The sequence below is a fragment of the Henckelia pumila genome, chromosome 2 (genome assembly GCF_033568475.1).
Source record: "Henckelia pumila isolate YLH828 chromosome 2, ASM3356847v2, whole genome shotgun sequence".
NCBI classification, from domain to species: domain Eukaryota; kingdom Viridiplantae; phylum Streptophyta; class Magnoliopsida; order Lamiales; family Gesneriaceae; genus Henckelia; species Henckelia pumila.
The window spans coordinates 15,348,542-15,369,637 of NC_133121.1; the positions used below are offsets into that span (position 1 = coordinate 15,348,542).

Genomic DNA, 21,096 nt, shown 5'->3' on the forward strand with positions numbered 1-21,096 from the left:
TCACAAAACTTGATTATTTTAATATTTAATTCTTGTACTCAATATGGGTTGTTTTGTGCTTAGATCTGAAGGTTTTATACTTATATCTAAAGATCTCTGTGCTTATATCTCATGTTTTAATGCTTATTTTGGAACAAAAAATTATGTGCAAAAATGGTATCAGAGCCTTAGGTTAAATATTCAGACTTAATATTATTCGTTAACTCATACTTTTCTTTGTTGAGGAGAAGATTTTTTACAAAAGATGACTTCAAACGAAGGTTTGAATCAAGAGAATTTTATTTATATGAAATCCTATAAACAAGTTAATTTGTTCACAATAGATTACTTACGACAGAAAGATGATTTCTAACTCTCAATTTTTAGAAATTACCCCAGATTCCTCTAAACTCTCCGGAGATCTTAGACAAATTCAAAAGACGGTACAATATTACAGCAATCAGCTGTATGAAATATCTCGGCAGATTGAAGGTATCCTTAAGAAACAAGAAGAAATTCTTGTAACCCTAAAGGATCTTCAAACTAAAATCACAAATCTAGAACAAACTTTAGGTTCTAGAAAAGGAAATACAGGAGGAAGGTTACCACTCTCGTTTGGAACCGAACCGTTGTTACATCAGAAAGGTAAAACCAAAATGGTTCAAAAACCTTTAACTGATGATGAAAGGATGATTAATCTTATAAAAGCAGTATCAGAGAAAAACACTATCTGATGACTACTTTAGAGAGATTAAATCTCGAGGATCTACAAGATCTCGCAGATTCTTTTGCGAATCTCAAAGTAGTAGATCTAAAAATGAACTCCCCTGAGGGTGAACAACCCATAGGGAATCCCCCAAGATATGTGGTTAAAACAAAAGAACCACATAGTGAGTTTCAGGTTGGAGAAAATTCACATCCAACAGGAACCAGATCAAGAAGGAGTAAAATCACACTCCATCAAACTCTTTACGGAAAAACTGTTTTAGATCCAATACATCCTTATGGGGTTATGTTAAACCTTGATGTTTTGGACTTCAAAAATAGAGAAGATCTTATAGATGATTGGACGTCAGCTATGAGAATTGCAGCCGGGACATTAGATCTCAATAAAGAAGGATTCATTAAACTTCTAGAAATGAGTCTAATGGGATCTGTCAAGATTGCTTGGGAGATGACTATGCCAGATACGAAGGAATCAATCTTAGCAGGAGAATCCCTCAGCGAAATTGGAGAAAGAATGGCCACCCTATTTAAAGCACAATTCATAGGGGTAGACTATTTCAACAATCAAGATACAGAGAAAAAGAGAAGATATACTCAAGCTCTGTATAGCCTCGAGTTACATGATATCTGTTTAGTTGATGAATACATTATGTTATTCACTAAATACAGATGAAATTCAGGAGTCGAGGAAAATGTAGCTATTTAGCTATTTTTCGCAAAAATGCCAAGTCCCTGGAGAGAAATGCTGATTAAAGAATACGTTCCAGGTCATCTTGACACTTTGGCAAGACGCGCGTCCTTTTTGAAAGGAAAATTGGCAGAATGGTGCCATATGACAGCATTACAGAAGAACTACAAGAAAATAAGGGGTATAAATAAACGTACACCTTTATGTTGTAAAGATAATGATCTTCCAACGATCATTGGAAACAGATCACAGGGATTTAAAAGAAAAAAATTCAGAAGTAATCCCTACAATAAAAGAATGAGAAGTTCTTGGAAACCAAGAACATTTTGGTCCAAACAAAAGGCCAGATCTTATAGGTCAGGAAGAAGAAGTGGACCTACAAGAACATCCCCAGTAACAAGCTCATCACAAAGCAGGGGAAAAACACCATCAAGAAGAACTTTCAGAAGAACTCATACAAGAGCAAGTGAAAGTTTCAAGGATTGCAACTGCTGAACATGTGGAGCAAGATGACATATATCTACAAATTGTCCAGAAAACAAGAAAAAAGGAGTTAAATTCTTTGAAGCTACACCAGATATGGATGATGCGGTCTTCTTTCAATATCTAGTCCAAGTATATCAATTTGAGGATATTCCCTCAGATGAAAGCATATACGAAGAAGAGATATTGTTTAGTCAAGAAGATTCTGAGGATGGATCAGAATCAGAATCAGAATAAAGAAGAAGTGTTTCGGCATGAAACACATGAAAGTTTGGCTGGATTCTTTAGCCAAACCACGATATCTCATAATATGGTCCAAAGGATTATGAGAGAAAATCCAACGTTACAAAAGTACCGGGGATTTTCGGCAGGACAAGTAGAAAGAGTCTTAGGCAACCTAGGGCTTAGACAAAGAAGACATAATTTGATTTGCAAAGTATCCAGAAGGGAAATGGCAATCCCCATGGAGTTAACAAGTAATCAAATAGAGATGCAGTTAATTCATTTTGAAGAAATAAGAGAGGAATTGCAAAAGCTGAAAGGTGAGGTAGCAAGGACGATGTCTTGGATTCATATTGGAGCAATCCGAATAATGATCAAGGCAACTTTTAAAGAAGGAATAGATTCACCCATAGATATCGTAGTATGCGATAAAATAATGGGGAATATTCAAGATGTTGTCCTGGGTACTATCTCAGGAAATCTTTGTGCAGAAAAAATTGTAGGAGTTATCTATCCAAGAATAGCCTACAATTTATCTGACAGGGACTTTAGTCAAGCCTTGACGTTGCATCAAAACTTCAAGGAAAAGAGACTAATGAAGGAAGGTAATAGACCATATTCTATTACATATCAAATTTCATATGCTATTTCTAATACTCATCATTCTGAATTATTTATTAGAAATGAGTTCATTGAAATTCCAGAGATCTTTGAAAAAGTTGCTCATGCAATATACCCAGAAAGAATCGAGTTTCCTTTAATTCAGGAAACAGACATTCAAATTCAAGACAGACCGGTTCTATACAGAGACCTTAAAATAGAACCTCGAAGGTTATCTTTCCAAGGAAACCGAATGACAAGTAGGAGATGGGACAAATCTCCTATTCAAGAAATTCCACCAGAAGAAAAAGAGTTTTCTATAATAGGAAAACTTAGATCTCCAGAAGGATGGAAAGAAGTGAAAATAGTATTCGATATTACAAGTCATCGGAACCAGTTCCCTTGTAACTCGATTTACTATTTGGAACAACATGAAAAAGGAACTTACCAAGGATTGATAAATATTGGAGAATTGGAAGTTCAAATATGTGGAATTCCAGGAAAAGAAGTGGATCAGCTCATTCTTGGCCTAGAGTTTCTGGAAGACCATAAACCATGGAAACGCCTTGAAAAAGGAATAGAGTTCATGGCAGAAGAAAAGACTTGGAGGATTCAATAAGAATTCTACGAGATGGAAAACCAAGAGAATTGGAGAAGGGACAATCCCTTAATCAGATTCGAGAACTCTGTTTACAAACAGAGGAAGAAGCAGCTGTTGAAATTAGTAAGTCATGAACATGATTTACTAGATCGCATTGAAGAGGTAGAAAGAAGTAACCATACTCTACCTTCTGAAGCCTTAGGAAGACTAAAGGTGAATAGTCTTAATAGGATTACTGAGTTACAACACAGTCTGTTAAAAATGGCAGGGCTATTTAGTAATCCCTTTAAAAAATGACAACAAGTCCTTTCTCCATATACATTCCGATAGGGATGTTGTATGAACAATATAAGGCTGAATACTTTGCAGCTTATATTGATTCGGGAGCAGGAATTTGTACAGCAAAAAGAGGAGTCTTCCCTGAAAAATGTGAAGAAGATTTGCCAAAAATTGCTGGACGAGATTTCTCTCGAAGAATTTTAATTCTTTGCAAAGGAATAAAACAAGCAGAGATCCTTATAGGAGGAGCAGGTCAGACACCTTGGTACAAGGTAAAGACACCACCAATCTATTTCCATGATACAGGAGCTGATATCCTGTTAGGAAATAACTTCTTACAAATTTTTAAGAAGTACACACAAGACAATGAGTCAAGAAGACTTATGTTCACTACAATTTGTGATCATAAAATTATCGTTCAAAGACTCAAAGTTGCTTTTTATCGACAATTGCCGATCATATTTCGCAGCCAGCGTGATGATAAGGGACAACTTTTTCACCCAAAAATGAAAGATCCAAGAAGGTTTGGAAAAACCATGTTGAAAATAACAACAGAACAAGAACTCCAAACAGAGGATATGGAGCTTCTCAAGGTAACTCTAAATCATAGAGATATAGAGTTAGAAAATAAGGTATCCCTTGAAGATGTCAAAAAGAGGCTCAAAGAAAGTTATAATGAGCATCATTTGGCATGGTGGGATAGAAATCAACTCAAAGCCAGTCTTACTCTAAAGGAAGGCAAAGAGTATGAATTCGTTAGATATAAGCCTATCCCGATGAACATAACAGATCAAAGGGATATGAGAATGATTATCAAGGAACATTTGGACCTTGGTCTAATCAAAGAAGGAGTTTCACCATATAGTAGCCCAGGTTTTCTGGTCAGAAATCATGGTGAAATAAAAAGAGGGAAACACAGGTTAGTTATTAACTACCAAGGTATTAATAAAATCCTGGAGTTTGACGGGTACTTCATACCTAGTAGAGAACATCTAATTAGCTGTGTACGAAATGCTAGAGTGTTCTCAAAATTTGATTGTAAGTCTGGATTCTACCAGATAAGAATGGAAGAAGGCAGTAAGAAATTCACAGCCTTCTCTACTCCACAAGGACACTATATTTGGGAAGTTATGCCTATGGGATTGGATAATGCACCCCAAATATTTCAAAGAAAGATGGATAACCTTTTTAAAGATTATTTCAACTTTATGTTTGTTTATATTGATGATATTCTTATAGCATCAAAAAATATAGACGAACACGTTAAACACTTAGAGATTTTCTCTAAAATTTGTAAACAAGAAGGACTGGTGTTATCTGAAAAGAAAGCAGTCATAACAACAAGGAAAATTGAATTCCTCGGTATTGAGATTGATGAAACTGGAATAATTCTACAACCCCATATTGTGGAAAAGGTAAAGAATTTTCCAGATAAACTCAAAGATGTAAAACAACTCCAGAGTTTTCTTGGAGTAGTTAATTTTGCAGGGATGTTCATTAACAATCTAGCAATGTACAGAAAGGTGTTCAGTCATTTGTTAAAAAAGGGTGCTAGGTTTATATGGACCGATGACCATACTAAAGGGGTAAATCAATTAAAAGAGATATGTAAGAATCTCCCAAAAATGGCTATACCCGTAGATGAAGATGATCTGGTATTATTTACGGATGCCAGCGACGATTGGTGGGCGGCAGTCCTTACCAAAATCACTCCAGAAGGGGAAATACCATGCAGATACTGTAGCGGTCTTTTTTCAGAATCTGAGGCCATTAGATGGCATATCAACGAGAAGGAATTTTATGCGGTTAAAAGGGCTTTTGAAAAATGGCCATTATTTTTACTTGCTAAAAAATTCACTCTGAAGGTTGATAACACCCAGGTAAAAGTTTTCCTAAAGAATAAGATTGAATCTAAACCTGAGAAAGCTAGGTTATTAAGATGACAAGCATTATGTCAAAATTATATTTTTGATATTGTTATTATTAAATCTCATTAAAATATTCTTGCAGATTTTTTAACAAGAGATGGAAGGCAGTGACGTGGATTCCATCCTGAAAATGCAGAGGCATCTCAGGGAACACCTTGGGTTGCTTCAAAATGAGTTCAACCAGTTAGCCATTAATGCTGAAATGGCCGGCAGGTTACAACAAGCTGATCGGATCAAAGTATCTAATCGAATTACAGGATGTATGCAAGCTCAAACACAATTATGGGCTGCTATTCAAGGGCCAATTGTGAAGGCTATAGAGAAACCATTGGTTTCTCATAAACAAGATATACTAAAACCATTGGTTTTACAAGAACAAGAAACACAACCACCGGTTGTAAAACAAGATGTTGAGGAATCTAAAACTCAAGAAACAAGAGCTAATCTATCATCAGCCTTTGATGATCTGGATGAAGCAACAATTGATGAGGATAACTCATCAAGTCAACCCTCCGCCTCTGGGGTAAAAGAGGAAGAGATCAATCTTAGGCCCAACACTGACAAGGGCAAATCTAAGATTGATACTAATCCATCTATTATTTCTCCATTTTAGGTTTATCAACAGAAGTGGGAGAAATTGAATACAAGGAATGAAATCAACCCGAATACTTGCAGGGTTGATGTTGCAGGAATATATCCAAGGGTTTGGCTAAAAAACAATGTCAATTCTAAAGATTTAAAACTCTGGTATGAATTTGGGGCTTTGGCCTCAGTTTATACAACGTCACCAAGCTTTATGGAGATATCACAATTACCAAAATGATATTCAGGAAGCAGTCCAAGAAACATGGGCAAATAATGATCATTTGTCCAGAGGAGATGTGCTTGAGTTATATTTTTTCAGTGCAGCTCCAGAACCAACAGTGAAAGGATCACACGAACCCTTTCATTTTATCAAGCTGAGGAGACCTGATATAAACAGTCATAAATTTATCAAGGATCCTAAAACTGAAGAAATACCCTTGGTGTCCACTTTCGGGGAAAATGAGATCTCAACCAGAAGGGCATGGGGTATTTGGGTCTGTCTTACTGAGATGGAAAAAGTCAAGTTTCCATTCAAATTTTATCAGAATTCTGTGAATGGATCGTTCCTGTTGAACACAATGACAGGAAAAACTACAGCATTTGCGGAAGAACTCTTCGAAAACAAGAGAAATCTTTTGTGGAACAACAAGCTGCCGGGGAGTAAAGAAACTCGCCGAAAATTTTGTAACATGGCTCATATTGGACGATGGTCAGAGAATATCTGCCCAGAATGCCCAAATCAGAAAGAGCCAGAATTTGGAAAAACCTTTAGACCCCGAACGGATCGAAAGGATTTTTCCGAGACAAGCAAAGGTGGACAAGGACCACCAAAGATGCGTTTTCACAGGGGTCTACTTCAAAAGCAAAAGATGCCCCGACAACAATAAAGCAGACATGTGAGGAGAATAAAGCCAAAAGAAAGTGGCAGTCATGTGATTCCTCCACTAGTAAAATATGCCATCAATAATGGCATAAAAAATTCAAGACAAGCTGCCTCCTCCACTAGTAAAAGATGCCATCAATAATGGCATAAAAAAAATACAAGACAACTGTAAGATTCCCTGAAGTTTCTCGGTGAAACGAGTGGAACTACATCTATAAATACAGGCATTTGAGGAAGCTGAAGACATCGATCATTCCCTTCAGTTTTCTTACGAATAAAATTGTTGTAATATTTCTCTTTCTATTGTAATAAGTTTTCGTTTATGTATTTCAAGAACGAGGCTACTATGAGTAGCTAAACAAGTTGTCTTCTCCTCTTCAAAGGAGTTGATTTATGTAATAATATTATGTCTGAATAATTTTTCTAAAGTCTCTTGTTCTTTCATGTTCATATTTTATAATTAAATTTATATACCATACGCCTTAAGGTAGAAAACGAATTAAGGCTGTGCTGGGTGTCGTTGAAGGAGCTTGTGCAGAAACCATCTGTTGGGACTGCGTGGCTGGAGTGTGAGGAGCACTTCGTAAAACTCGGCAGGTATGACCCGACGACATTATGGTCAAAGAGGTATTTAAATTTGATTTACTTTACGAAAGCATGTTGGACCCTAATCTAAAGTATATAGGCTGGAAACCTTGCGCAACCAATAGTTCTTCACGACATGAACTGGTTCGATAGGTAAAACAATGCCAAAGTACAAAAGATTAGTTAAATACTTGTTTAATCAAAATTGGGGACCACTAGGGAGTGCAAACTAAAAAATTTGAATGTAGGGAGTTAGGAAAAATTTATGTTTAGGTTTAGGGATTTTAAAATAATTACCCCTTGTTCCAAGCCGAAAGTATTGGCCCTATTGTAGTTGGGCCTATGCCATCGGAGGCCTACTTTTATCCCTGTTCGAAAATGTTCTAGGGTTTGAGAATAGGGAATTGGCGGAGAGTGGGAAGTGTGAAACAGCGAACAGAGAATAGTAAACCACTAAACATAGCCATGGTATGGCTCCAATCTCTGCACATTTGATGCTCTTCGAGTTCATTGATTTATTTCATGCTTTGAATTGCTTGATTCATCGTTGATTTCTTTTGAATTGCAGTCGCTGGTGTCGTAGGAGGAGTTCCAGCATATTCTGCGTGTGCAGAACACAAACGTGGATGGGAAGCAGAAGATCATGTTCGCTTTGACCTCCATCAAGGGTATCGAGGCCGCCGTTTCACCAATATTGTCTGCAAGAAGGCCGACGTAGACATGAACAAAAGGTCCTCTCTTTTCTCCATATTTAGATTTGCGCCACGTCAGTACATACTAGCTTGAATTTTAGATAAAATTATGATTATATATTAAATTAATTCACAACAAAACCAAAATTATTAGGTAAATTGGTTATTTTATATGATCTTACCTTTTTTTAGTTATTAGATTTTTTTTACTTTTTACCAAAACGACATTAACTGTGTAACATTTAGTGTATTTCTCCTCCAGCATAGAGCTGAAAATAGCGTTGGTTGGAAGAGAAAATCAGACACTATCATAGCTTAGGATATTATTTTAATAAATTTGTAATAAAAAAAATTGTTTATAGTAATTACCTCAATTATTCTTTTATAATACTATATTTAATTAATAAAATAATAATAATAAATATATAAATTATTATGTTTATAAATTTTTTGTGGAATAAATTAGTTGTTAAATAAAATAATGGGGAATATTCTGAAAATATCTCTTTTAGCGTAGAGTTTATAGTTGATGGGTTGGAGATAGTTTTGTATTTGGTGTAAAAATTATACTATATTGAAATTAGTGTTACACCAAAATAACGTTAACGTAATGGGTTGGAGTAATAGGGTACATCGGAGAGCCTGGTGCAGTTGTTCGGGTGATGAGACCAACCCAGCCCAACCAACTACTTCTGGATTAAAATTAAGTGTACCGGTTTGGCCCAAAGCCATAGGCCCAAAATCCATAAATAGGGTTGACTTTTACAATTTAGCCGCTATCTACGGTAGGCTCGATGCAAACAACAATTCCAACAACATTTGTGCAGACAAAAGCGCTACCCTTCTTCTCGAGCTCCCTTTTCGGACCTTCTCTAGGTGCGCTAGATTTTAACAGATTATGCTGTTTCGGGGTTCTCTTTTGTTTGTTTCCTTTTCTCGTGCTTAAATTTGCGTTGCATGTGTTCGAATAAATGTTTACTAAAGTATACGTGTATTTGAAGGTGTGCGAAAGTTGAAAACTTTGATCACATTACAACGCAGGAGGGACAATGGAGGGTTCCTTGTAAAAGGGATGTCTGGGAGTGTGGAGAAATGTGATGGGAATGGTATGGAGATTGGTGAATTGGGTGTGCTGCGCCCGGCGACGGAGGATTATGCTGAAGAGGCCATTAAAGCTTTAAAGGCTGGGAAAGTGATTGCTGTTCCCACTGATACCCTTTATGGTTTTGCTTGTGATGCTTGGTATGTGCCTTACTCTGAATTCTTCTTTTATTTACAGAGTGGAGGTTTGTTTAGTCCGTATATAAAGTATTGTCTCAGATGTGGTGATATCAAAGCTTATTTTTGTATATTTGCCTAGTGTAGCTCCATGGATGCAGTGCATCGGATTTATGAAATTAAAGGTCGCAAGTACACGAGTCCTCTAGCAATTTGTGTCGGTGATGTTAATGACATAGAACGCTTTGCTGTCATCGATCACTTGCCTCATGTGTTGCTTAACTCTCTTCTTCCTGGACCTGTTACACTGGTGTTAAGACGAGGTTTGTGAAGCTCATTAGCTTCTCGTTTTAATTATTGTAATGAATGGACCTTTGGTGATGATGTTATTTCACTCTTTTTGGCAACAGAGTTAGCCAGTTAGATTTTGTAAGTCGTAAATGCTGCTGGCATTAAGTCGGTTACATTCTCTGTTTTTTTTATTTTTCCATATCACCTGTAACATTCTTTATTGGGAATATATTATATTTGCTTTGTTATAGTTGGTGCAGTGTAAACTACAGACTTTATGTTGACATATCGCAGGGGAGTCGAGCATCCTTGAGAAATCTTTAAACCCAGGTTTGGAAAGCATAGGCGTTCGAGTCCCTGACCACAACTTCATCAGATTAATAGCCCGTGGTTCCAGAAGTGCATTGGCCCTGACAAGTGCGAACCTTAGTGGGCAACCTAGCAGCCTAGATATCATGGATTTCGAAAATCTCTGGAAGCACTGTGCATACATCTACAATGGTGGTGTTATTCACTCTGATCGTGCAGGATCGACAATTGTAGATCTCACTGAGCCAGGAAAGTACAAAATTCTAAGACCTGGGAGGTAAATATCAAAATTTATATGAATTTTTTTGCACGAACATATGAAGCGATCTCATCCGACATTATTATAACTAAGAATTTGTCATCGAATGTTATAAGGAGTTTGTTTTTTTTTTAAAAAGATGCTTTCTATATTAATCTAGGCGATTCAAATATGCATACAAACTCATTAGAGTTTCCATTTCTTTTCATTTACTCGTCCATAAGGTAATATTAGTTTCGGGAATAAAATAACTCGGAAGCCCCTTTTAAAGGAAACTATAAGAGACTTCCACTTCCACATGATTCATACAATTTTTGTTCTCATGCTATCTGCCTAGTGGATGTGCTTAGACACCTCTGAAAAAAAAGGACGCACCTTGATGTTTTTTTTTTCTTGGGCAAAAGAAATCTGTCATTTGGTAATGTACTAACGTTGAGCTTCCTGTGAATGTATCAGTGCAGCAGAAAGTTGAATTTTTAATCAAACATTAAATTCTGTAAAACGATCAGACTTATGGTTTATCATTGAAGGTTCACATCCTAATCAAGAACATATATTTCCTTGCATTTCTTTTTCCAAGTATGAGTCACCCCTATGTGAAAGAACTGTATTTTGCATCCGTGCCGACAAAGATATGTCAAAAACTGAGATTACATTATGGTTTTTGCCACTCGCTCTTCCGAATTTATTTTATTCCAAGGTTTTGTCCGTGTGTTTATCAAAGCTGGTGCACTTCTGTGTTTTGTCTTGGCAGTGCGGAGGAAGAGACCATTAGAATACTTGAAAGGCACGGTCTAGCAGCAAATGCCAACGCCACATGACAACTCCTGATTTATTGTATGACGGTAATTGTATTCAGCTAAGCTTGTTGATGCATTTCTTGCATTTTGTACCATAGAAGCTGCATATTGTTAGCTTCTTGTAGTTCTTAACTGGCCTTTCCACATAACAAAGTAGGGAAAGAACCTTCTTTTTACATTGATCCGCCAATTTTGGGTTCCGGTTGTATTCGCTTATTATTGTTCAAATATAAACAACTGTTGATCTATTTTTATCCATCCGAGCATTTAGAACTAGTGTCATTCTAGTTCTACAAGTGAGATTAAACGAGGATTAAGCATAAACATATATTTGACCATCAAATGCACGGAATGCATATTTTTTAGTTCACATTGAAATTAGAATAACTTATTATTTTCTTTAATAAAATGAATTTCAAAACTTTTATATGGACTCCAAACAATCTGAAGCTCATTCCATAAAAAAGTTGTGCTTTTTTTTTTCTCCCTCCAAATAAAGCGGGAACAAAATTGTTTTGAAATGAAACACTATCAAAATAAAAAAAAGGTGTATCGCCAACGGTTTTAGTGTTTATACAAAAGCTAGCATATATAGATCTAAATATATATGTATAACGTGTAAACAATAATGCTAGTATATATAGATCTAAGGGAGTATTTTGGAGAGCTTTTACTTGTTTAACAGTGATTCTAGTAGAGATTATTTTGAAGTTGGTGAGAAGCTAGAGTAGAAAGTATTTGGAAATAGAAGTTGAAAACTAAAACAAGCTAAAGTTTAGTGTTTGGAGAATAATTGCTTCAAAGCTTAATTTTTAGACAAAATGACAATCATACCCTTATTTGATTATTTAATTTTTTGATACTCACACTATAAAAAATGAATTTATATATTATTTTACATTTGAATTTTGTATCAAAAACATTTAATTTTTTATAAGATGAATACTTGAAAAAGTATATAAGATTAATAAAAATAAAATATAAAAAATGAAAATATTTGTATAAATATATAAGATATGTACAAAAATGTATGAAAATACAATATATATATATATATTTAAATAAATGTTTGTAATAAAAATGTAAAATTTAAAAAAAAAAATTTAAAAAATGCTTGTAATAATAATGTAAAATTTTAAAAATATTTTCTTTAAAAAAATACTTGTAATAATAATGTAAAATTAAAAAATATTTAAAAATAATAATAAAAGCATATGTAATATGATAAGCTTATTAAGGTTATATATGTCAACTTGTAATTTTATACCTTAAACGAAAAAACAGAAGCCAAAAAAGCATCAAATTTTAGCTTCTTGCTTTTGGATAAAAAGTTGTATAAGCTAAAGTGGAATTTAACATTTACAAACACTCAAAAACATGATTTCTATGCAGCTAAGAGCTAAGAAGTACTTTGTAGAAGCTCTACCAAATACTACCTAAGGCAGTGTTTGAGAGAGCATATAGGAAGTATTTCTCAGCGTTTTCTTAACAAAATTTTGAAATTTTGTGAAATTTTATTAAGAAAAAGCTGATAAGTGCTTCCTAAAAACTCTCCAAAATATTACATAAATATTTATGTATAACGTATGTATGTATGTATGTATGTATGTATGTATGCATGTGTATGCGTGTGTGTTGATGGTGTGTATACATGCTTGTTATTAGAGAATACTTCGAAAATTAATATTTTCATGTTTTTGGCCGCTGAATCTAAAACGACAACCATTCTACTGCCTTAGTGTTGCAGTCACCGTGCTCTGTTTCAGTCGGTGACATCGCTGTCCCATGTATACATATATATGTGTGTGTGTGTGTGTGTATACATATATATGTGTGTGTGTGTGTGTATACATGGGACAGCGATGTCACCGACTGAAACAGAGCACGGTGACTGCAACACTAAGGCAGTAGAATGGTTGTCGTTTTAGATTCAGCGGCCAAAAACATGAAAATATTAATTTTCGATATATATATATATATATATTATTTAAAAACCATGAATAACTATCGATTTGAAAAGAACAAAATTATGATGTTTACATGAAATTTTTAATTATATCAACATGCAATGCATGCAAAAGATCAATAGTTGAACTATGAGATATATTCAAATAAAAAAATAAATTATATAATTGTTAACAATTGTCGCATTATTGAAGTTGTGTCACGACCTTTCAAACAAAAAGAACCCAATTTTCTATATCCATAAAATTTAAAATATGCACCATATATTAACTAATTTACATTTATTTTGGTGAAACCTAAATAAAAGTTACAATTATGTCCTAATGAAAACAATATTAGTGATGTTAAATAGTATAAAGTAGCTATTAATTTACTTATATTTATATATAATTTCTTATCCGGTTTCAAAAAAATTTTATTTAACAAAAATTCTATCATCTTAGGCCATGTTTGGTTTCAAAAGCTAGGCCAAAAAAATAATTTTTAAAGTGCTTTTCATTCAATAAAGTGTTTGGTTGACCAAAAAAGTGCTTAAATAAGCACTTTTTAAAGTCATTAGAGTTTTTTCAAAAGCCAAAAATTATAGCTTAAAAAGTGTTTTTTTCAAAAAATGTCTACCAAATCCAAACGGGGCCTTAATAAATTTTTTTTGAATATTTAATTATCATATGAGTTCTTAAAATAACATAAAAATTAATTAGCATAAACAAATATATATTAAAAAAGATTTATGTATATGCACATATTCAAAATACACTAGTTTCTACAATAATCGTATAACTCATAAATCATAATAACTGTTTTAGAGGTCAATTTTTTTTTTTCTATTTTACCCAAAATTTAAACCATATATTTTCGAAGTGAGATATCAAATGACTAAACTACCTTTATTTTTTCTAATTCTACTATCCCCTTATCTCTAACTTATTTGTCACATCTAACCAATTATAAATTCTTATTAAATTATTCGTAAAATTTTTTTGCCATAAAATATTTAAAATCATTTGTTTAATAAAGGGCTAATTGCATTAATCTCCCCTGTAAAAATTCTAAAAATCATAAAACCTCCTAAGAAATATTAATAGGCTAATGTATCCCTCAGTTTTTTAAAATATAGCACATTTCACCCCTATGTTATACAAACTCGGGTACATTTATACCCTCTCATAGGGGTTTTTATGCTAATTTTTTAAAAACATAGGGTTTAACATGCTATTAATTTTACACAGGGTGTTTTATGCATTTTTGACTTTTCACAGGGGGTGAATGCAATTAGCCCGTTTAATAAATACAAAAATTATTATTATCATTTCACTTATATAAACTATTAAACTATGATCATTATTTCACACACAAAGTGCATGCATTCTTCTCTTGGGTATAATCCTGGATTCAAACAATAGGTCCGACTAGGGGTGCAAACGAACTGAACCTCTTCGTGAATTTTACGAGCTCGCTCGATAAATATTTGATTCGTATTCGAGCTTTACGAACTCGAGCCGAATTCGAACATGTTCGAACTTTTTTTCGAGCAAAGCTCGAGCTGAAATTATTTTGTTCGATAGTTCGCGAATATTTCATCAGCCTTAATATTTAATTAATGTAATATAATTATATAATAAATATATATGCATTTCAAACTTTTTCGAACATTTCGAGCTTTTCGAACCATAATATCTGAATAGTTCACGAATAGGTTCGAATATTTCGAGCCGAACTCGAACTTCATTTTGAGCCGAGCTTGAGCCAAAATATTTGAAATTATCGAACTTCGAATCGATCTCGAATATACTCTTATCGAGCCGAATTCAAGCCTTAAAATTGTACCATTATTCGGCTCGATTCGGTTTGTTTGCACCTCTAGATCCGGCGTTCGAGTCTTCGAAAAAAATACAATTATTATGATATATAAGAGAAGTACTCAATTTAATTTCTAGGGAAATTAGGCCAATGTCGGTGCATGTTTTTTATTTTTTTTGAGGAAGAAAAAATATTTCTATTAAATTTATTCAATTTTAGGTTCTGGTTCACTGAATTTTGAAATTTTGGTTTTTTTTATATTAATTTTTAATTTTCCAATATTTTAATCTAGAGGTGAAATCGAAAATTACTGAATTGTCAGATGTCACGTAGGAAATTGAACCAAAATAGTTTTTTTTTTATAAATATTTAATCCTATATTTATTTTAAATTAAATCTTATTTTGTTTGTATATAAATATATTTAATTTTTTTACGAATATATATATATATATAATATACTATCTTAAAAATATATATATATATATATATATATATATAATTAAGAGAGTATATTAATATGACTAGTTATAGTTAAATACGACACATCCAAACAAAAAATATAATTGGTAATAATTATCCAATTACAGTTGTTCCAGCCGAAAGTATGGGCCCAATCGTAGTTGGGCCTTTGCCATTGGAGGCCTACTTTTATCCCTGTTCGAAAATTCGTATATAAAACCCATCCAGCAATCTACTAGGGTTTGAGAATCGGAATTGGCGTAGAGTGGGAAGTGAAACAGCGAACATAGAATCGTAAACCTAGCCATGGTATGGTCTCCAATATCTGCGCATCCGATGCTCTTCGAGTTCATTGCTTTCTTATCATGTTTTGAATTGCTTGATTCATCGTTGATTTCTTTTGAATTGCAGTCGCTGGTGTCGAATGAGGAGTTCCAGCACATTCTGCGTGTGCAGAACACGAACGTGGATGGGAAGCAGAAAATCATGTTCGCTTTGACCTCCATCAAGGGTATCGGCCGCCGTTTCGCCAATATTGTGTGCAAGAAGGCCGACGTAGACATGAACAAAAGGTTCTCTCTTTTCTCCCTCTTTAGATTTGCGCCACATCAGTTCATACTAGCTTGAATTTGATCCTGATTCCGAGTGTTTGTTTCTCGGATGCTAATTTACTGTCTGTGTTGTGCTTGGCAATTGTCTATTGTTATTTATGCTGTTATAAATTCATTTATTTCGAAAATTCTATTTGTTCAGGAGACATATCATATATGCAATTTTTTGAATTACTCTTCTGTGCCGTAGATTTCTTCGAGCTTGTTTTTCATTTATTTAATTCAGATTACAATAAATTCTAGTCCCCTAAATGTGTTATCAAAATGGTATTGGATTGATTTTAATTACAAAGACACTTATCTGTGAAAGTTAATTGTAATAAATATTTATGTTTTATTAAATTAAAATCAGTATAAAGTAAATGGTATATATATTTATCATTTAAGTAAGTAATGACAGCAAGATAAAGCTTGCGACAACCAACAAGCTTTAGAAAGAACTTGTAAGAGTTTGAGCTCCATCTCAAGGAAACTGTTCACTGGACAGATAATAATGTCATGTCCTTGAGTTGTCCTGTCAAATTGAAAAATTCTTCAAATTCCTAAGTGCAATTTTGTGAAACGGCGACACATGTTTTGGTTCTCAGAATAGATGATAATAGTCAGGGATCTGGATCCTTCAGCCTTTGACGAGACTATGAAATTGCTGAAAGTCTGATATTGAATGTTCCTATTGACATTTGAATTGGATCTCATACTCCTGTCGAGTTGCAACTGAAAGTTGACTATACGGTTTGTATATTGTTCGAATCTCTTTTTGTTCAAAATATCTATATTACCATCTCTACTATATTGCATTTCGTTGCTCAATTGCATCCTTTCTTTCTATTATGTTCAATAGTGATATATTGATGAGATTGTCTCTTCAGGTTTATAAGGTGTTTCAGAATCTTCATTAGGCATTCTTTCAATATTTTTCATGTTCGAAATAAATAAAGTTTCGATTTTCTAACTAGGGCCGGTGAACTTTCTAATGCTGAGATCGATAACTTGATGGTTATAGTGGGTAATCCCCGCCAATTCAAGATCCCCGACTGGTTTTTAAACAGGAAGAAGGATTACAAGGATGGAAAGTTCTCTCAGGTGACTTCCAATGCACTGGACATGAAACTCAGGGACGATCTTGAACGCTTGAAGAAGATCAGGTTTAACTTCAAATATTAGCTTCTAATATATCTTGACCTCTAGCTGGGCTTTTCTTTATTCCAATTTTCACGATGCTTGCAGGAACCATCGTGGGCTCCGTCACTACTGGGGTCTTCGCGTGCGCGGGCAGCACACCAAGACTACCGGGCGCCGAGGAAAGACTGTCGGTGTCTCCAAGAAGCGATGAGCTTAAATCTTCTATGTGATTTTGTTTTGGTTTAGGTGTTCCTTGACTTCGAATTTTCTTTATTGGTGGATGGATTCTCCTTCTCCGACTTTATTTTTCTTGCCTTAATTTGTGTTGTGCGTGAGAGTTGATAGTGAGCATTTGATAGCTGTATCGGTTAAGCCTTTGCCATTAATTGCCTGAGGCACACTATGGTTTTCGCAAGAGCTTTGTTTCTATGAAAATTTACATGTTACCCAATCCTTCCAACGAACCAGCCACCATCTTTAATATAAAGACTATTTATGTTTAGTTATTTATTTTCGTTGGAACTATATATAATTGTGAGAAAATTAGACTTTTCAATGGGGTACTAAGTTAATAAATCGTGGTCAGTGCTATATGTTAGATCTATGTGTAGGTGTTTAATTTTGTAACGGTGCGGTTAATTTATTGAATGAAAGGCTCAAAAGTGTATCTCTCCCAAACACTACCAAAATTTATCCACTGCTTCAGCTTTACTTATCATTCTTAGTAAATTTCTTTAATTATACCATCAAAGCAATCAAACGGTGCCTTGGATCAACATTTACTCAAGTATGGGTGGAAGTCTTATACGTTAGAACAAATTATTAGATATTGTTTTTCGAAATACTTTTTTGTTAACAAACAAAAATTGAATTAGTATACTGGATTATTTTAAAAATCTTTTTAAAGAAAAACTGAATGAGAAATACGAAAATCAAACGGACAACCGTCTAACGGGAAGTTTTTAGCTGCCCTCTGAGATAGTGTTCGGAAGGCAATCCAACGTCCCGTTCTTAGCTGCCCTCTGAGATAGTGTTCGGAAGGCAATCCAACGTCCCGGAGCCATTGGATCTGGACAGATGATCTTAGATGCTGTCTTTTGGAACAGTGGATATACCACATGGCAAGCACAATTTTGTGGAGGGAAATTTATTTATTTATTTATTTTCCTTTTGGGCTGACATTTTGAAATGAAAAGTGAAAACACGAAAACTTCATTATGAAATCTAACAACATCCTATACAGGCATAAGTAAATTAAAAAAAAAAGGTAACTGGTTGAAGGAAACACAACTTTTCTTAACAAAATTACGAAAATTTAATAATAATAATTTTAAAACATTTGAAAACAACTCCCCAAATAATATTTCACGCAACTCCAGCTCCGTAGCTGTAAACAACCCCCGGACTCTCCTTCTCCACCGCCCCTTTGGGCACAGTCACCACCAGGTCGCCGTTGCTGCAGGCAGCGTAGGCGAGCTGCGGCATGGTTATCTCCGGCAGCCGAATCCTCCACAAATCGAGCTCGAACTCATCACTTCCCGCTGGCCCCTCTCCCCGAATGACAATCTTGGAAACTCCGGGAAAGGTCTCAACAGTATCGGCCTTGATATCTCCGGCGATATCGCAGGTGTGGACGGTGAATGTAATGGATTCCGGTGTTTCCTCCACCCAAACGTCGGCACCGGCGGGAAACGGCAACTCCAAAACCTTTTCGAAGATAAAGGGCAACCGCCGCAGCTTACTGATCTTCCGGCAGCCAATATCAGCCATCCACTTAATTCCAGGTGCTGGGTTCACCTTCATCCCCCGACTTCAAGAATCGATCGAATTATCAGTAGCAGAGATTCGATTTCTTAATACACACACAATTTCAGGGATCGATCGAAGAACAACTCCTCCTCAAAACTTTATCATTAAATGTCCATTTCTGGTTAATGCTTGTAGAGCTGCCGATGTATGTATTTATACATACATGCAGGGGCCTCGGGCGACATTTAATTAAATTTTAATTTTTGCAAAAATCACGGTTAGATATTAATTTTCAAATTAAAAAGTGTATTTGAAATATTGTTGTAAATTTTAAATTAACGTGTATTTGTTTGTAACATTCATTGTACATATAAAACAACAATGTACTCTTATTTTTTTTTAAATATAATTATTACTAGAAATTCATGATCACATGCGATTAGTATTATATTATATGGGGAAATGAGATCAAACCTAATTAAGACGTTTTATAAAATGTTTAAAAGTTTTTTTAGGAATACGTGTTTGATTTTTAACAGCTATTCTATAAAAAAAACTTTTAACATTTCAAAATTAATGTTGTCCGTCTTTGTCTTTCATAATTCAATTCTATAAACATCTAAAAACTCATCCTTAAAGTTTTCTTTAAAAATTGTAGTTAGACAATATTTTTTAAAAAATATTTTTCAAAAGCATTTTACAAAAATTGTATATCCAAACATATACTTTTAAGTTTTTTTTTTCACTTATAAAACATTAAAAACGTTTTTAAAATAATGTCTAGATGGAATCTAATTATCTTAAAAGATTGGGTGAAATTTCCATAATATGAAGATACATTATAAGTTAATGTATATATTGGCCTCGTAAATTTCGGATACGGACACGGATAGTTTCTGAAATTTTTCTCGATTAACAATTCCCTAAAAATAAATGTTTTTTTTTACTATAATTCTATGCAGCACAAATTGTGTTTTCCACCCTGTGAAATATTGCATATACCCCTTCTGTAAAAATTAAAAGTCTTTTCGGACTCTTTGTTTTTAAAATTTTTAGTCATTTTTGTTCCATTTGCAGAGAGTTTTACTCCTCATTTTTATATAGATTCGGGATTTAAAATATCATTAATTTCATATATACCTGTTTTATGATTTTTTTCAGGGAGGTTATATCATAAGTGCAATTTTGCCTACTCGACTTTGCACGATCGAGACTAGTGCCTGGCTTTAGATTTCTCCTTTGTGGTTCATACATAATGGGATCTATGTCTTTATTTATAATTTTTAAGCAACTTCATTAAAGAATTTCTCACATATAACATAAAATCAACACAATTTTCTATTGTTCAATCACGCTCTTACATCATGTTCATGCATGCACAGTAGCGTTTCTTCTTAAGTTTCAAATGAAATTCATCACATATCATATATCCTGCATTATTAAAATGACCATTACTTAGGTCTTCTCAAGAAGATGTCAAGAAATTTCCCGGTGATAATAAAAATACATTAATTAATTAGGTACCGTTTGGTACATGAGATGGTAGTGGGATGTGACACAAATTTTTACTCATCCCATGTTTTTCTCATTTTTTTGTTAACACAATGATATCTCATGGCCCGGTATAACATTAGATATAGGCTTGATGACAAATACCTCTTAACCCATGGTATTAGTGGAGGATGAGTGTCATATAAGTGAAATTGACAATGGTGATTAAGAGAATAAACACAATACTAAATAAAAAACATGCAAAACAACATATTATTCATATCTATGTCTTGCTTATCCACATCTTATCATGTTTTTATTCATCTATCGCACATCTCATCCATGATACCAAACGGTATCTAACATTATTGTGACATCAATCCCATATATTTTGAGGAAAAAAAAATTACGTACGTACATAAAAATATATTTTTTAATCCGATGAAAAACTTTTGTAGTGTAAGATCTCGTCTCAAATTTAGGACTTTAACATAATAAAATTTGAAGTTTGGAAAACGGAAATTCAAGTTTTTACTCGATCTTGGATATATATTTGAGTGATAATACACATGTACATCAATATTTGTAAATTATTTCTTACATCACAGAAAATTCAAAACAAAAATTTCATTTGTCCAAATCTTATCATAAATTTAATAAAAATTTTCTTGATATAATAACAAGCTCATGATATATAATCGAGATAAATATCGTGTATAAAATATTGGATGTACTTTTAAAATTAATATTCTATATATTTTGATACATG

The 21,096-nt window shown here is 33.9% G+C and overlaps 3 protein-coding genes across 4 annotated transcripts; 2 read left to right on the forward strand and 1 right to left on the reverse strand.

Annotated features, from left to right (window-relative positions):
- Positions 1–8,995: 8,995 nt before the first annotated feature.
- Positions 8,996–11,382, forward strand: LOC140884632 (uncharacterized). Of its 2 annotated transcripts, none has more exons than XM_073291449.1 (5): positions 8,996–9,127; positions 9,253–9,493; positions 9,617–9,792; positions 10,055–10,346; positions 11,083–11,382. In XM_073291449.1, the coding sequence occupies exons 1-5, from the start codon at positions 9,046–9,048 to the stop codon at positions 11,147–11,149; spliced, it is 858 nt and encodes a 285-aa protein (XP_073147550.1). In that variant the 5' UTR covers positions 8,996–9,045; the 3' UTR covers positions 11,150–11,382. The 2 variants fall into 2 exon arrangements, with proteins under 2 accessions (XP_073147550.1, XP_073147551.1); XM_073291450.1 differs by having other exon boundaries at positions 9,048–9,127; positions 9,293–9,493.
- A 4,202-nt stretch (positions 11,383–15,584) lies between these two features.
- LOC140882342 (small ribosomal subunit protein uS13z/uS13y/uS13x-like) lies at positions 15,585–17,538 on the forward strand. Its single transcript, XM_073288291.1, has 4 exons — positions 15,585–15,663; positions 15,766–15,926; positions 16,922–17,110; positions 17,193–17,538. Exons 1-4 carry the CDS (start codon positions 15,661–15,663, stop codon positions 17,296–17,298), a joined length of 459 nt encoding a protein of 152 aa, XP_073144392.1. The 5' UTR covers positions 15,585–15,660; the 3' UTR covers positions 17,299–17,538.
- A 914-nt stretch (positions 17,539–18,452) lies between these two features.
- On the reverse strand, positions 18,453–18,890 carry LOC140877264 (uncharacterized). The gene has a single exon (XM_073280806.1). It carries the CDS (start codon positions 18,888–18,890, stop codon positions 18,453–18,455), a length of 438 nt encoding a protein of 145 aa, XP_073136907.1.
- Between the last annotated feature and the right edge of the window lie 2,206 nt (positions 18,891–21,096).

Bases quoted from the DNA above. Each gene is read 5' to 3' on its own strand.
- LOC140884632 (XM_073291449.1), top strand. From the start codon at position 9,046: ATGCAAACAACAATTCCAACAACATTTGTGCAGACAAAAGCGCTACCC. The intron at 9,793-10,054 runs GTTTGTGAAGCT...GACATATCGCAG, and splicing joins TACACTGGTGTTAAGACGAG to GGGAGTCGAGCATCCTTGAG. The intron at 10,347-11,082 runs GTAAATATCAAA...TTGTCTTGGCAG, and splicing joins AAAATTCTAAGACCTGGGAG to TGCGGAGGAAGAGACCATTA.
- LOC140882342 (XM_073288291.1), top strand. The intron at 15,927-16,921 runs GTTCTCTCTTTT...TTTTCTAACTAG, and splicing joins GACGTAGACATGAACAAAAG to GGCCGGTGAACTTTCTAATG. The intron at 17,111-17,192 runs GTTTAACTTCAA...CGATGCTTGCAG, and splicing joins GAACGCTTGAAGAAGATCAG to GAACCATCGTGGGCTCCGTC.
- LOC140877264 (XM_073280806.1), bottom strand. From the start codon at position 18,890: ATGAAGGTGAACCCAGCACCTGGAATTAAGTGGATGGCTGATATTGGC.